The 12,883-nt window shown below is 38.8% G+C and overlaps 1 protein-coding gene across 1 annotated transcript in view; it reads left to right on the top strand.

Annotated features, from left to right (window-relative positions):
• LOC116400340 (collagen alpha-1(XXI) chain-like) overlaps nucleotides 1-5,069 on the top strand; it is a 62,250-nt gene extending 57,181 nt beyond the window's left edge. The window contains exons 32-33 of the mRNA XM_031878127.1: nucleotides 737-814; nucleotides 1,255-5,069. Of these exons, the coding sequence (XP_031733987.1) occupies nucleotides 737-814; nucleotides 1,255-1,442 (266 nt within the window). The 3' untranslated portion in view covers nucleotides 1,443-5,069. The remainder of the gene's footprint in view (nucleotides 1-736; nucleotides 815-1,254) is intronic.
• Nucleotides 5,070-12,883: the final 7,814 nt, after the last annotated feature.

Below are 12,883 nucleotides of genomic sequence, written 5' to 3'. Positions count from 1 at the left end.
CTGTAAACCCTAAAAAATTTTAAATGTTATCATTTTACTTTATTTGTAGTGTTTTTTCTTCTTTGTAAAAACACTCAATTCAAATGATAAGGAAATAAAAGATTGTATTTTCATTGATTAAAACAAATCTTGTCATTAGTAGTTTTAATGATGTATTATAAGCTAATTAGAGCTAGTGTAAACAGCTCATAATTTTCTCTAACATCTATTTATGTTGTTGTGAAAACATCTCCTTCATACAAATAGATTTATTCAAGTTTCTCACCAAAACTACATTTTACAGATTACATGTGAACACATCATAACGTTATAATTTACCTTCACCCAATACTCATTTTCACTGAACAGAGCCTGAACACATGCAGTGATTATTGTTGTAACTGTGTAATTAATCCGTGGTTCACATGTGTGATGAACCGTGAGGGAGCATCCGTACCGATCACGGATCAACCGTGGTCTGTTAGACCACTGCTGCTAAACATCAACATATTAGCTTTGTCATTTTGTCTGAATGCTGAAAGCATTTGGGAAACAACATTAAACTAAACCTGTTACCATTCGGTCTAATGGTTCATTGTGCACTGAAACTACAGTGTCCATAATTTACATAAATGTTACCTAAAACTGCAAATAAGTGCTTCAGATAATTAGGTTCCTGCAGCTCTCAATCTGACAGCTCATCTATAGAACCTCTAATGCTGTTTTTTTTTAAAAAGTAAACATATTATGTCCCCAGGTGACATGGGACCAAGAGGGCTCAAAGGCAGCAAAGGAGAAGGTTACCATGGACCTCCGGGACCACCTGGACAGCCAGGTACGTAAAAAGCCCATCTATAATATTTTCTGAAATAATATTCTATGTCTTCACCCATTAAGCTATTTCAGCAACCTGTTCTGGCATCTGGCCTGTCATATCTGTTAACATTTTTTAATTAACAAAAATGCATCAAGGCTCTTTGTAGTGTTACATTTTTAATAAATGTGTGGGCGGACCCTGTTGGTACTTAATTTTCAATGAGTACTTTTAGTGACAGCTTGGTAGGTGAGATGAGGGAGATGTGAGGGCAAGTAACAGACAGCGCTGTATTTCTCTGGAAGCTATACTAGCTTATTAATTCACGAGTAGATGTAATTCATCATCCACCATGTGCTATTTTTAGTTTGACTGAAAGATGAGCTAATTTAATAGAACTTTCTTGCCATAAATGAGGCAGAAATACCAGGAACAGCTGTGTTTTACCTTATTTTCTACAGGGATTCAGGGTCCTCGGGGCTTCGATGGAATCGGCCATCTAGGAAACCAGGGTATTCCTGGAAAACCTGGACCACTAGGAGAACCTGGTAAACGGGGCCACCCAGGGCTTCCAGGGGTTTGTGATGTTTCCATGTGTTATCAGACCTACAACCTCAGGGAACATTACAGCAAAGGCCCCAACGTCTGATAACATAGTAGCGTGGGAAGGGCTGCTATGAAACACACCCAAGTGTTTCGAGGAAGCGATTTACTGTATCCCTGATTTACAGAGATGTGTGTGACTGTTGATTTCTTCATGACAAAGTGTGTGTGGAGAACAGCTACACTGGAGGCAGAAATAACCTCGTTAGTTGACTGAAAGTAAACAGTTCATCATTATGGAATTCATGCTTAAAGACGGTCAGCAGGCTAGCCACCTAGCTTACCCAGGCTAACAGGGCTTTATACACTTTTAAACTAGCAACGTTTCAAAAAACAGGTTTAGATAATGAGTTTCAGTTAGATGAGAACCAAAATAGTTGTAACTGAGTTGTGTTGTTTTTTTGTGTGAATAGCATGACAGCAAATTTACATTAAGAACAGCTACCTCCTCTTTTTCCTGATGTTGCCACTGGCTTTGCTAACAAGACAAGATGCTTACAGGCCGACATAACCAGCAGGCCCGTCATATTTCAATGCAACATGCATGCACAGAAAATTAAACGAATTAAACAATATTAAATGAATGAAATAAATATAAGTCTTAATGCATTGTAAACAGCCTAATAAGACCGTAGGCTTTTCTATGTGAGCTCATGTGGCAAAAAAGTGGTATGAGATCTCTGACAGAGCTAAACTCAAGTAGACCAAGTCTCTTTTAATTCATTAAAAAAATTGTTTTGCCCGCTAGGAGCCCATATCCATCAAAAACTGCATATTATTAACAGAAGTGGACATGAGCTTTGCTTGAAAGTGCAGTTCCCCTGGCTTCACAAATGAGGTTCATATCAACCAGTGAGATTATTCCTGTCTTCAGTGCAGAAATGATTGTGTCTACAAATGATGTGAGAGGTACAGTCTACTCCTTGACAATGGATGTGGACATGTCACAATGAAAGAACAGGACACACAATGTCCACATGATTATCTTGTGAAAGGTTAGCTAACAGTTAGATCAGGCAGTTTAGTCAAAGAGAAAAAATGAATAAATATAAAAATAAAAAAAACTCACTTGATATCACTCCAACTGCAACATTGCTAGTTTGCAGTCTGCTGGAGCACCAGCAGTTGTGCTAATCCATCACTGTGACACACTGGTTGTAATAATCCTGTCACTGTCTGTTTTTAACCTTTCTTGGTTTGCCAATATTACATAGACTCATTTTACATTGCTTTTCTGTGTGTGTGTGTGCGTGTGGATTACAGTGAATTCTTAGATATTGGTCTTATGCAGGTTTATATTTTGTTTCATATTGTATTAAGTTTCTTCAATTCAAGTAAGTAAGGGGAATTCAGTAAGAAGCTTTTTGCTCAAACTGAACTTTATCCACTTCCACTCTACCTGTCTCGATAAATTCAGAATTACATTTCCATCAGTCATGTGATACTAGCCAGTCTCTTCTCTAGAAATATAGTTAAAAATACAGTTAGAAATATAGTTAGATCGACAATGGTTAGTTAAAAGTGCTCCGGGACTTGCGAGTCGCCATTCCCAATGGTTTCTGGGGTAATTATGTCCATCTTACCTTTTTTCTGTTGTAATTTTTTTTGTTTTATGGTCACACTAATGTTGTCGTTGGTTCCATGCTTAGAACTCTTTATAAAAAGTTGAGCTCAATTCGTACATCTGTAAGTGATGAAGAACAATTAGGATGATTACTAAGTGTCCGAAATCTCACTTTACTGCTCACTATAGAGCATCTATAAGGACAGTTGACTGAGTGGACACAGCCCTTCTCTCACCAAGTAGCACCTCCTCTTTGAGACTCGTCTGTGGTACTCTGTTGCTGCTATGTGCAGTGTGCTGGCGTATGATTGGTTGCCTTGATACGCTTCAAAACATTTTGATTTCTATGATGCATTACTCTTATTCAGTTCAGCAGCTGCTTTCCCTGCTTGTTTTTCAGTTGTTTTTTGACTGTCTCACCATGTTTACTTTTGAGAAGTTATACAGTTGGCCCGCAATGTGACTGGGTAGATCTATTTTTGCTATTATCTATCAATGCGTTCATATAACAGCATTTTTATGATGACATGTTTGGAGCTGGTTGGGTAATTCAAACTATGGGCTGAACTACACAGTGGGATGTAGGGTTAGCGAGATAACTTCGCTGTACGTTGCTGTATGTTGCCAAATAATGCATTTAGCTTACAGCTTTTTCAGTACCTTCTTTTGCAACCATTAAGGTATTTAAATCTAGTGGTTTTACACAAAATAAAAGTCTAAAGCTATAGCCAGCAGCACATAGAGGCTGCATTGTTTGTCACATCCAACAGTACTAAATAGATTGATGACTCATTGATGATTTTGCTATTCCTAGAAACTTTCCCATGGTGTAAAATCCCAAGATAATAGCAGTAAAATAATAAAAGTTCATCATTTGGGGACCATGAATGTGCTAAAGAAATGTCTTTGCAATATGTACATTACATTTTAAGTTATCTTTTGTACAAAGTTTTATTTTGGCCTGAGGGGGCAGCTGGATGAAACGTAATGGAGAATATCATGGGTTCATCCCCAGAGAAACATGAATTTGACATCTCCCAGCTATATTTTAGATGTAAAATGTAAACACCGACCAAATAACACTAACTTGCAGTTTGCCGTATCAGCATGGGGAGAACCCATGCTGATACGGCAAACTACAAGTAATGCTACTCCCTCAGTCCAAAGACCAAAGACATGCAGCTCAGGTTAATTGAGAACTCTAAATTGCCCGTAGGTGTGAATGTGAGCGTGAATGGTTGTCTGTCTCTATCTGTCAATTGATATCAGCCCTGCGATGTCAAATAGGATCGGCTCCAAATCGGCTGCTTCAGTTTTCTACTTTTAATCCGTTGTAAGTTCCCCAACTTTATTGAAATGAAATACTAAACCGAACAAGTCATGGGACACAATAATGAGAAAATACTAGTGTAAGTTTGGGTAACCCATGACTGTTGGTCGGTGACAGGACAGGGACTACAGCATCAGTCACATGTGTTCCACACCCAACCACCCACTCTACCCTCTACCCTAAAAATATTTGCAGCACTATATCACCATCATGCTACTTCAGCTTCTGCTACTGAGTAAGCTCCAGTTTTTCTGCTTAGTACACGCTTTCCACCCTCCTACAGTCTCACATTTAATGCTGTGACTGAGTCTTAAAAGTTGCAACACAGTATCACCGGTATCTTGACACAGCATCCTGTGTATTATCTGTCAATTCTGAGAACTGACCCCCACCAAAGTGGTGTCACACTATCAGTAACCATTTTCACTGCAGAACAGTCTACGCTGTGTGAAACCTGATTTTCAATTGCAGATGATTTGTCATCTTTAGCATTTTGACCTGAGTTTTACTAGGTTATTCATATTATTGTTGGAGATTACAGTGGTTAAACAAAACCCTCTTTATGAAATTACACATGTTTGCATTATGTTGTCTATCTGTATTTGTAATATATTGAAAAAACTGTTCACAATCTTTTCAAAGTTAACATCATGTCTAATATCCATAACTGCTGGAAAATGCTGTTATTTTTATACATATTATGTACTATTTGCAAATACATTGTGTTCATTTTTTGGTTGTAAAATTATTTTATGTTGAAATAAACCTTTATTATGCAACACTGACTTTTCACTGATTCCTTGACTGCTGTTTTCATGAATATCAGTGCAGGTTTATTCAAAGGGGTATTTTACACAAATCGGATATCAAAATGAAGTTTGACAAACACTTGGCTTTGCTATGTCTTCATTGATCCTGTCAGCGTATTATACACCTTAAATATTCTGTCCTGTCAAACACAACAGGTAAGATCTGTGCTTTCTCACCTTAAAAGTAACTGTGCTGCATTTGCCCCTTTAGTGTGCTTTGTTGTCAATCCAACCCTGGGCCAGACCAAGCAATTGGGACGAACCCATCCCAGCAGACACTGGAGCAGTATATTTGTGCTTTCAAAAAGCAAACAGACCAACTCATAGTAGTAGATAATGGGATTTTAGCATGAATTCAAAAGCTAAACTAAGATTATATCCATCTGCTGATTGTCGATAAATAAGCAATGTTTAAAATGATGCATATTATATGTGTATTATTGGGTAACCGTGGTAACATGTATGCTTGTCAGCATGTAAGTGCAGAGATGTCTGCTGACAGCCAAAAGCTGATACAACTGCGGTATGTTGTGTTTGTAACCTTCACTGCACACTTCTTCATCTATCCTACTCTGTGCACTTCATCGCGTACCCTACTCTGTGCACTTCATAGCGTACCCTACTCTGTGCACTTCATCGCGTACCCTACTCTGTGCACTTCATCGCGTACCCTACTCTGTGCACTTCATCGTATGCACTTCATCGCGTACCCTACTCTGTGCACTTCATCGCGTACACTAATGACACGAATGTATTTCAAGTCACAAACTGGACCAGAACTAAAAAGGGAACAATGTGTCATTTACCCCGTTGTAGTACAGGAGCTAAACTATAGCTGTTAAACACCCTTGTTTGCAATTCATTCAATAATCTTATTTGCAATCGTTTCATTTTCCCCATTTAATTGTATTTGCACAAAGTACACTTTCAGTGAAAAAAATAATTACAAATCTGCGATATCTTTTCTATAACAATATATTCCCCATGTGGTTTTTCATCCTTGTAACCATGGCCAGCCAATGAGGGTGTTTACACTTTCTCGATAAGAAACTGAAATTCATGTACTTCACTGCTGTATAAACAGGATATATATATATAAGCTGAGCACAGACACACATCAATCCACTTTGCAATAGGCATTGCTTTTACATACCGTTTTATTTTCTTGTGGGGCTTTATGCTGTGCTGAAGGGGGGACCATGTGGTAGAGTAGGCATCTTGCGTGTGTATTTTATGATGTGGTTTGAGTCGCCTTAGCGTGCTGTTAGTAGGTCAATTTGATTAGGTTCATGTGCAGTGGTAGTTTATTCATAAATAGCCTTCGTATTTTGTAAAAATGTCCTCTTTTTACGCATAACTACACTGACCTCCCTGATGGTGTAGTTTAGTCCAACATTGTTCACTCTCTTTGCTTGTTCATGTGTTTTTATTTATGTATTAATTGTATAATTTATTCCATCCCTCCTTTATTATGATCTGCACTTAGGCCTTTTATTGAAACAAACTTTTTGAGTGGAAACAAGTCTTTTATTCCATGCATTGTCAATAAAATCTATATTTTCGGTATAGTAGTCTCTGGTTCCAGTTTATTCTGGGTCTTGTGCATTGAGTATCACTGGGTCACAAATGATTTGGCTACAATTTTAACTTTTGAACATCATTTAGTGTAAATGAGCTGTAGATATTCAGTTCATATTTACATTGTTTAAAATTAGAACGTTTAACTGCACTTGCAGCAAGTACAGTATGTGTTATAACCAATTTGTGTATTTTCACAAATTGTGTTTTGGGATTCCCATCCTGTGAGGCAGCTTTGTCAAGTTTGTACTTACAGGCCATTGTAAATCTAACTCTAAGGACATCAGCTGATGTTTTGCAAGTGACTGAAATGAGGCTGAGAAATGTGACTGAATTTGACAAAATTGTGGTGGTATAAACTCAAAATAAAAAGAGCGCTTTATGATACGTTACTGTAGATTGAGCTAACAAGCAGTTAAGTATGTGACAATTGCTTTCACAGTCAGAACAGTGGATGTGCAATTCACTGTCTTTAGCTTGGTGTGTTGTCAAGGTGCAGCATCTAAAATTCTCTTTTATAAAAACTTCGTCGAGCAGCTTTTCCCTAAAGCTCCTACACTTTCTGAGGAGTTGTGGCCTTTTGTGGATGGGACATTGTCTGGGTCCTCATCAGACTAGTTTTTAAGGTCTGGGGAGGAGAATATCTCCACAATGAGGGTTACCCTTCTAGATGTTTCGAGGAAGGCTGAGGCCTGGTAAGTTATCCTCGCACTTAGCCACTTCTACTTTACGGAGCAGATCTGCAAGTTCCTGCAGCCACTGGAAGTCCTTTTCTAACAGTTGCCGAGCCATGTCAGGACCGGCTAAGAATTGACAGCCGACTCTTTTGACATCCCGCAGAGCCACCCACTTGGTGAGCAAGTCTAGCTCCTCACTTGGGTTTCAAGTTCAAGCCCTCGATGGTATTGCAAAAGCCAGCTTTCCAGGACAGATCGTTTTCTGGTCGATTGTCAAACATCTTCAACCCCAATAAGATGAGGCCTCAAGGGGCCAAGTATGTGGCAAGGTTGGAAATATCTGAAGGGCATGACAAACTGTTAAAGAAAATTACTGAGTCTTTACAAAAAAAACATATAACATACAATATACCTTGGAGTGGAGAGCCACAGGACAAACATTTTGGTTTTGCTCTTTTTTAATGGTATGTGCAATATGAAATATATAGAACAGGGGTATTCAATTAAAGTACAACGAGGTCCATTTAGAGAGAATTTCGTCACGCAAAGGTCCGGAACATCACAATAATGTCCAACTTAAGCTATTTAGTCCCATATGTATTCAATTAGCCAACAGTTGTATTAACGTCTGTATGTAGGCAACAACTGACTGTCAAATACAGAACATTCAATTCAATAATGTCTCAACATTTGTTTGTTTTCAGTTTTCAAATTGAAATGGATGAATTATAAATAATACATAATCTAATAATAAATATTCTTCTCTCGCTTCAAATAGAAATAAGGGATACAGAATAAAACACATAACAGAAAGCTGTTGAAAAATGTGCATCTTAAAATAAAGTACTTCATTTTAGAAAAATGTATTTCACTGAATTGTCCTGCAGCTTTAAATTCAGTTCATTCAGGTGTGAAGTGATGTCAACCAAAGAAAGCCACAATATTATATTTTTCTTATCTTCTAATAAGAGAAAGTTGTGTTCAGGGACTTTATGTGTGGTTATTGAAACTTGTTTCAGCTCTATTCTCTCTGTTAAGATCATTGTTGGACAGCGAATTAACGTGTTAGGATTCTGATCATATTGGGCTCTTAGATTGTTTATAATCTGTGACTTCATTTCAGATGTGAGATGGTACGTTTGCTAAAAAGAGTTGTGCTTTGTCTTGTAGTGGCGCTTCACATTACCGCTTTTAATTATCGTCACGGTCTCTGAACACATGAGACATACTGGTTTTAAACTCCCTGTGGGAAGAATTAACCTGAAAGAGTCTGTCCATTCTTGGTTAAAGACTCTGGTCTCTCTGACCACTTTTCTCTTCTTGGAGAACGTCATGTGAAATAACTTCTGAATCTCGTACTATTCTCCGACTACTCGGTCTCCACCCAGTCTCCCCAGTGTGTGTAAATCTCACTTGAGTCGGGAAGCTTATCGGAATACACATACGTGATTGGTTGATCAGCATCACGTGATGTAATTTACAAGGCATGTAATTGATCAGTGTGTTTCCTGGACCACTGAATGAGTCCTGGGTCAAAATTAAATAATTCTCATTTTTCTATTGGTTTTAGGTCTAGATCCAGATACAACGGGGTCTGGGTCTGGACTCGGACCCCTGATATTGAATAACACCAACCTATTCCTGTACCTCTCTCTTTCTCTGCTGCTCTCTCTTCATCCTGATGTAGGGTGAATAATAGAAAAGGATTGATTATCCAAATCTCCTTACAGCAGGGGTCTCAAACTCATCTTCACCCTGGGCTACATCAGCATCATGGTTTCCCTCAAATGGCCGGTTGTAACCGTAAGACTGTGTAAATGTAACTACTCCTAACATATTGTTAAATAACTGTCTCTGCATTTGATTATTGTTTATTCAAGTGTGAAAGTATTGTACATGCAGTTATATAAATGTACAAATATATTTAAGCACATTTCTGTTTTTATAACTTAAATCCTTTTAATTTAGGGTTAAGAAACCCACATTACTCTATCAAAGATCAAACTATTAAAGAAAATAGCAAAGACAAATATCAAACAAGTTATTACAATAACTTTGTTCAAAGCTTAAAATCCTTTCAAGTGTGCGTTTGCATAATCCCACATGAAGTATTTCATGTGTTTTAAAGTAGTCTTCAATGTACTCACAATACATTTCCATGTCAAGTGTACAGGAACCAGCCAAAGAGCTGCTTCTATGACTGTGTTTAAGTATCTCATCATTATAACTTTCTGTCTCATAATTCTGACTTTCTATCATAATTTCGACTACGGGGATATTTTTATTATCAAGTCTAACTTTAAATTTATAATTTTTTTTTTTTTGCTGGCGGATTCGCGGGCCACATAAAATGACGTGGCGGGCTGGATTCGGCCCGCGGGCCTTGAGTTTGAGACCCCTGCCTTACAGAGATCTAAACAGGGTTTAATGATGCTACACATACTCAAACACATGCGACCACTGGTTTAGAGATATCAGTTTGTTCTGAAGGAACCTGGCTGTTGAACAGAAGGTTAATAATACTCTCCTGGGAGGCATTCAGGTCTTCCTCTTCTTTGCTTCTAAACATGATTGTACCCTCTGGAGGGACAAATCAATATTCTGTTTTTGACAAAAAAAATCATTGGCTCTATATGTTAAACAGTCCACATTTTTCACTGATCATTTTGGAGCTTCACTGCCGAGGCACAAGCAGGTACTATATACATAGTTCACCTGAAAATAAGAAATCTACTTTTGCAGAAATGACATTCAACATTTTTCAAGGTCCCCCCCCATTAACTGCAGGTTGATGATGCCTGAGGTTCTGCACTGTATATGCGCTGTTGTATTATCTACTGAGAGATGGAGGGTCAAAATGCATTTATTGTCACGCTTCTGGAACAGAGCAGAGACTCAAGCGCAGAGACAGGCACTGGAGACGAGGTGGAAGGCAAGGTTCTTTTACTAGTCACCAAAAAAAGTAATAAATAAGAACTCAAAATGACTCCAACAGGGAGCAGACCAAAGATCCAAAAACTGTAGAAAGGCAAAGTCACAAATCATGGAAACAAACACGAGGACAAAATACCAGAACATGAAGCACACTTGGGGAAGGACAAATACAATCTGACAACCAGAACAGGGAAAGCAGGGAAGTGTATATGTGTGGGGTTGTCAGAGGGAAAAGCCAGGGGCAGGTGATTGAACACAGGTGAAGTGAATGAGAACAATCAGTAGACACACTCAGGACACACACGAGGCAAAGCCTAATCATGACATTTATGATTTCCTTTAGAAATTGTTACCAGAAATGCCCTTAGGTGCTCTTGATAAAGCAACAGGATACACAATAGTACTTTGACAAATCTATATATACAATACTTAGTGATGTAATGGGCAATACATTTTAAAAAACACAATTTATCCAGACTTTTCTCACAGAGGTCCAGGAGGGTAGGTGCATGTCTGTTACTGTATATACAAAATGAATAAGGCCATGTGGCTGATGAATCAGCGCTAAACAGCCAGTTGAAAATAAGTGTCTAATTGTCACTGCTGTGTCGGGGAGAGCGGCGCATCTTGTCACACGGGTAAGTTGTCACACTGGTTATATCTCCAACACCATAAGGCTCTATCTAGAAAATCTAACTGTTGCATGTGCAACTCACTATTCTGAAGTCATTTCGCTCTTGACAAGTGGCATTTGTCCCTCTAATTTGAGGTCAGAACAATTTTCATATTTTTAAACCAGAAAACTAAACTAAGCTAAACTGCACTATTTACTTAATCAAACTTGTGGGTATTATTATTCAATTATATTATTTTTGCACAAAATAGAGGAGAGAAAATGTGTATTTTGATACCCAAACTAAAGTTCTGCACTAAAGCTAGCTTGTGGTATAGCTAGCAATAGCCCATATGTCATTCTGTGGACAAGTTGTTTCAGTGCTTTCGGGTCAAATTGTCACATGTGACTATCCAGCTGCAGCCCTGCAGAAGCTGACTTTGCTAGCTTTTAAAGTTGGTGTTTGCTATGCAACATGTAAACAATTAAACTAGTACAAATGATGTAGCCACAAAACGACCGAAATACACAGGAGGGTGCATAATAAGCCTTTTTATTAAAGAAAAGTTAAAATGATAAATACATTTTTGTAAAAAGGACTGCAATTGTAGCACTTTTCTAGTCTTCCGACCACTCAAAGTGCTGTAACACTACATGTACATATTCCCACATATTCATATAGTGATGACAGAGGCTACCATGCAAGGTGGGTTAAGTGTCTTGTCCAAGGACACATTGACATGGACTAGTGGAGCTGGGGATCGAACTGCCGATCCTCCCTCAATGGTCTCAATTATGCCAAAGAAAACATCATAGTTATGCTTTCCCTTCTACCCCACTGCTTCCATCGGCTTTAACCCTTAGACAGGAATGTCTATTGGCCACTTAAGAGGGGCATCAATACAGCATGTAATGCTGAAACCAACCCTGGGAAAACCATCATTTATGACATTCCTAGGATTGTTGCAATCGTCTATCATCTGGCTGCAACCCATCTGAATATCCAGGCTGGCTTCAGGGTAGGTGGGGTTCATCCTTACAACAGGGATGTATTTTCAGGAATATGACTTCTTGCCAAACTATGTTATAGATCGCCCCATCCAGCCTCGCCAGTACCCAGGTCAAACCCAGTCGCACCAGAACCCAGCTCGAACTCAGCTGCGCCAGATCCCAGCTCAAACCTAGCTTCACAAGGCCTCAGCAGAGGACTACCAAGTTCAGACGATGTCCGGCATTCCAAAGCTGCCCACGAAAAACAACTTATCGTCGGTGAAGAAAACGTAAAGGTGCCATTCTTCTTATTGTTGTCCTTTCATTGTTGGGGGTTGTTCAGAGCGGACCACGGAGAAGTAGAGCAGGCTGATGGCCATGATTTCACCGGTTGGAAATATGTTGCGGTCAAAGTTTTTTTTTTTCAAAATTGTTTTTGATATGAGTTTAATGCTGGTTAGTTTCAGAAGGTTTGGGCTAGCTAACTGAATGGATAGCTCACGTTATGCATTAAAAAACAACTCTTCTCTAGACTCTAAACTAAAACCTCTTTTCAACCGGCTAAAATGTGAGCTTGAGTTTTTGACAGCTTTCTAAGGGACACTGCTGGGTTCCCAAGGTCACAACCTTATCAGGGAGCAACTAGTCTTGTCTTTTTCAAACACACTTGATAAGTTTGTCTGTGGTCTTCTGCAGTACTTTGCTACATTATGGCCTTGACTCCCAACTATCAGCACTATTCCAACATCACAAGGGTCAGTACAGTTGTCCATGTGATTTGACTGTTTGACAACATGTGATGTACACAGATGCAGCTGTCCTGTCTGCATGAATTCAGCTTTAGAGTCTCAACTGAACACTCCAGGGAGGAGACAGAGAGTGATTTGGAGGGAGTGTTGATACAGAAGGGAGTACATTCAGCCAATCCCTCCCCCTTATACACACTCACACGCACACATCCGTAATACTTCCTTCCCCCATCTGGCTGACTT

Source organism: Anarrhichthys ocellatus, unplaced genomic scaffold (assembly GCF_004355925.1).
Source record: "Anarrhichthys ocellatus isolate YVR2014 unplaced genomic scaffold, GSC_Weel_1.0 scaffold163, whole genome shotgun sequence".
NCBI classification, from domain to species: Eukaryota; Metazoa; Chordata; class Actinopteri; order Perciformes; family Anarhichadidae; genus Anarrhichthys; species Anarrhichthys ocellatus.
This window is presented reverse-complemented; position numbering and strand designations above follow the sequence as displayed.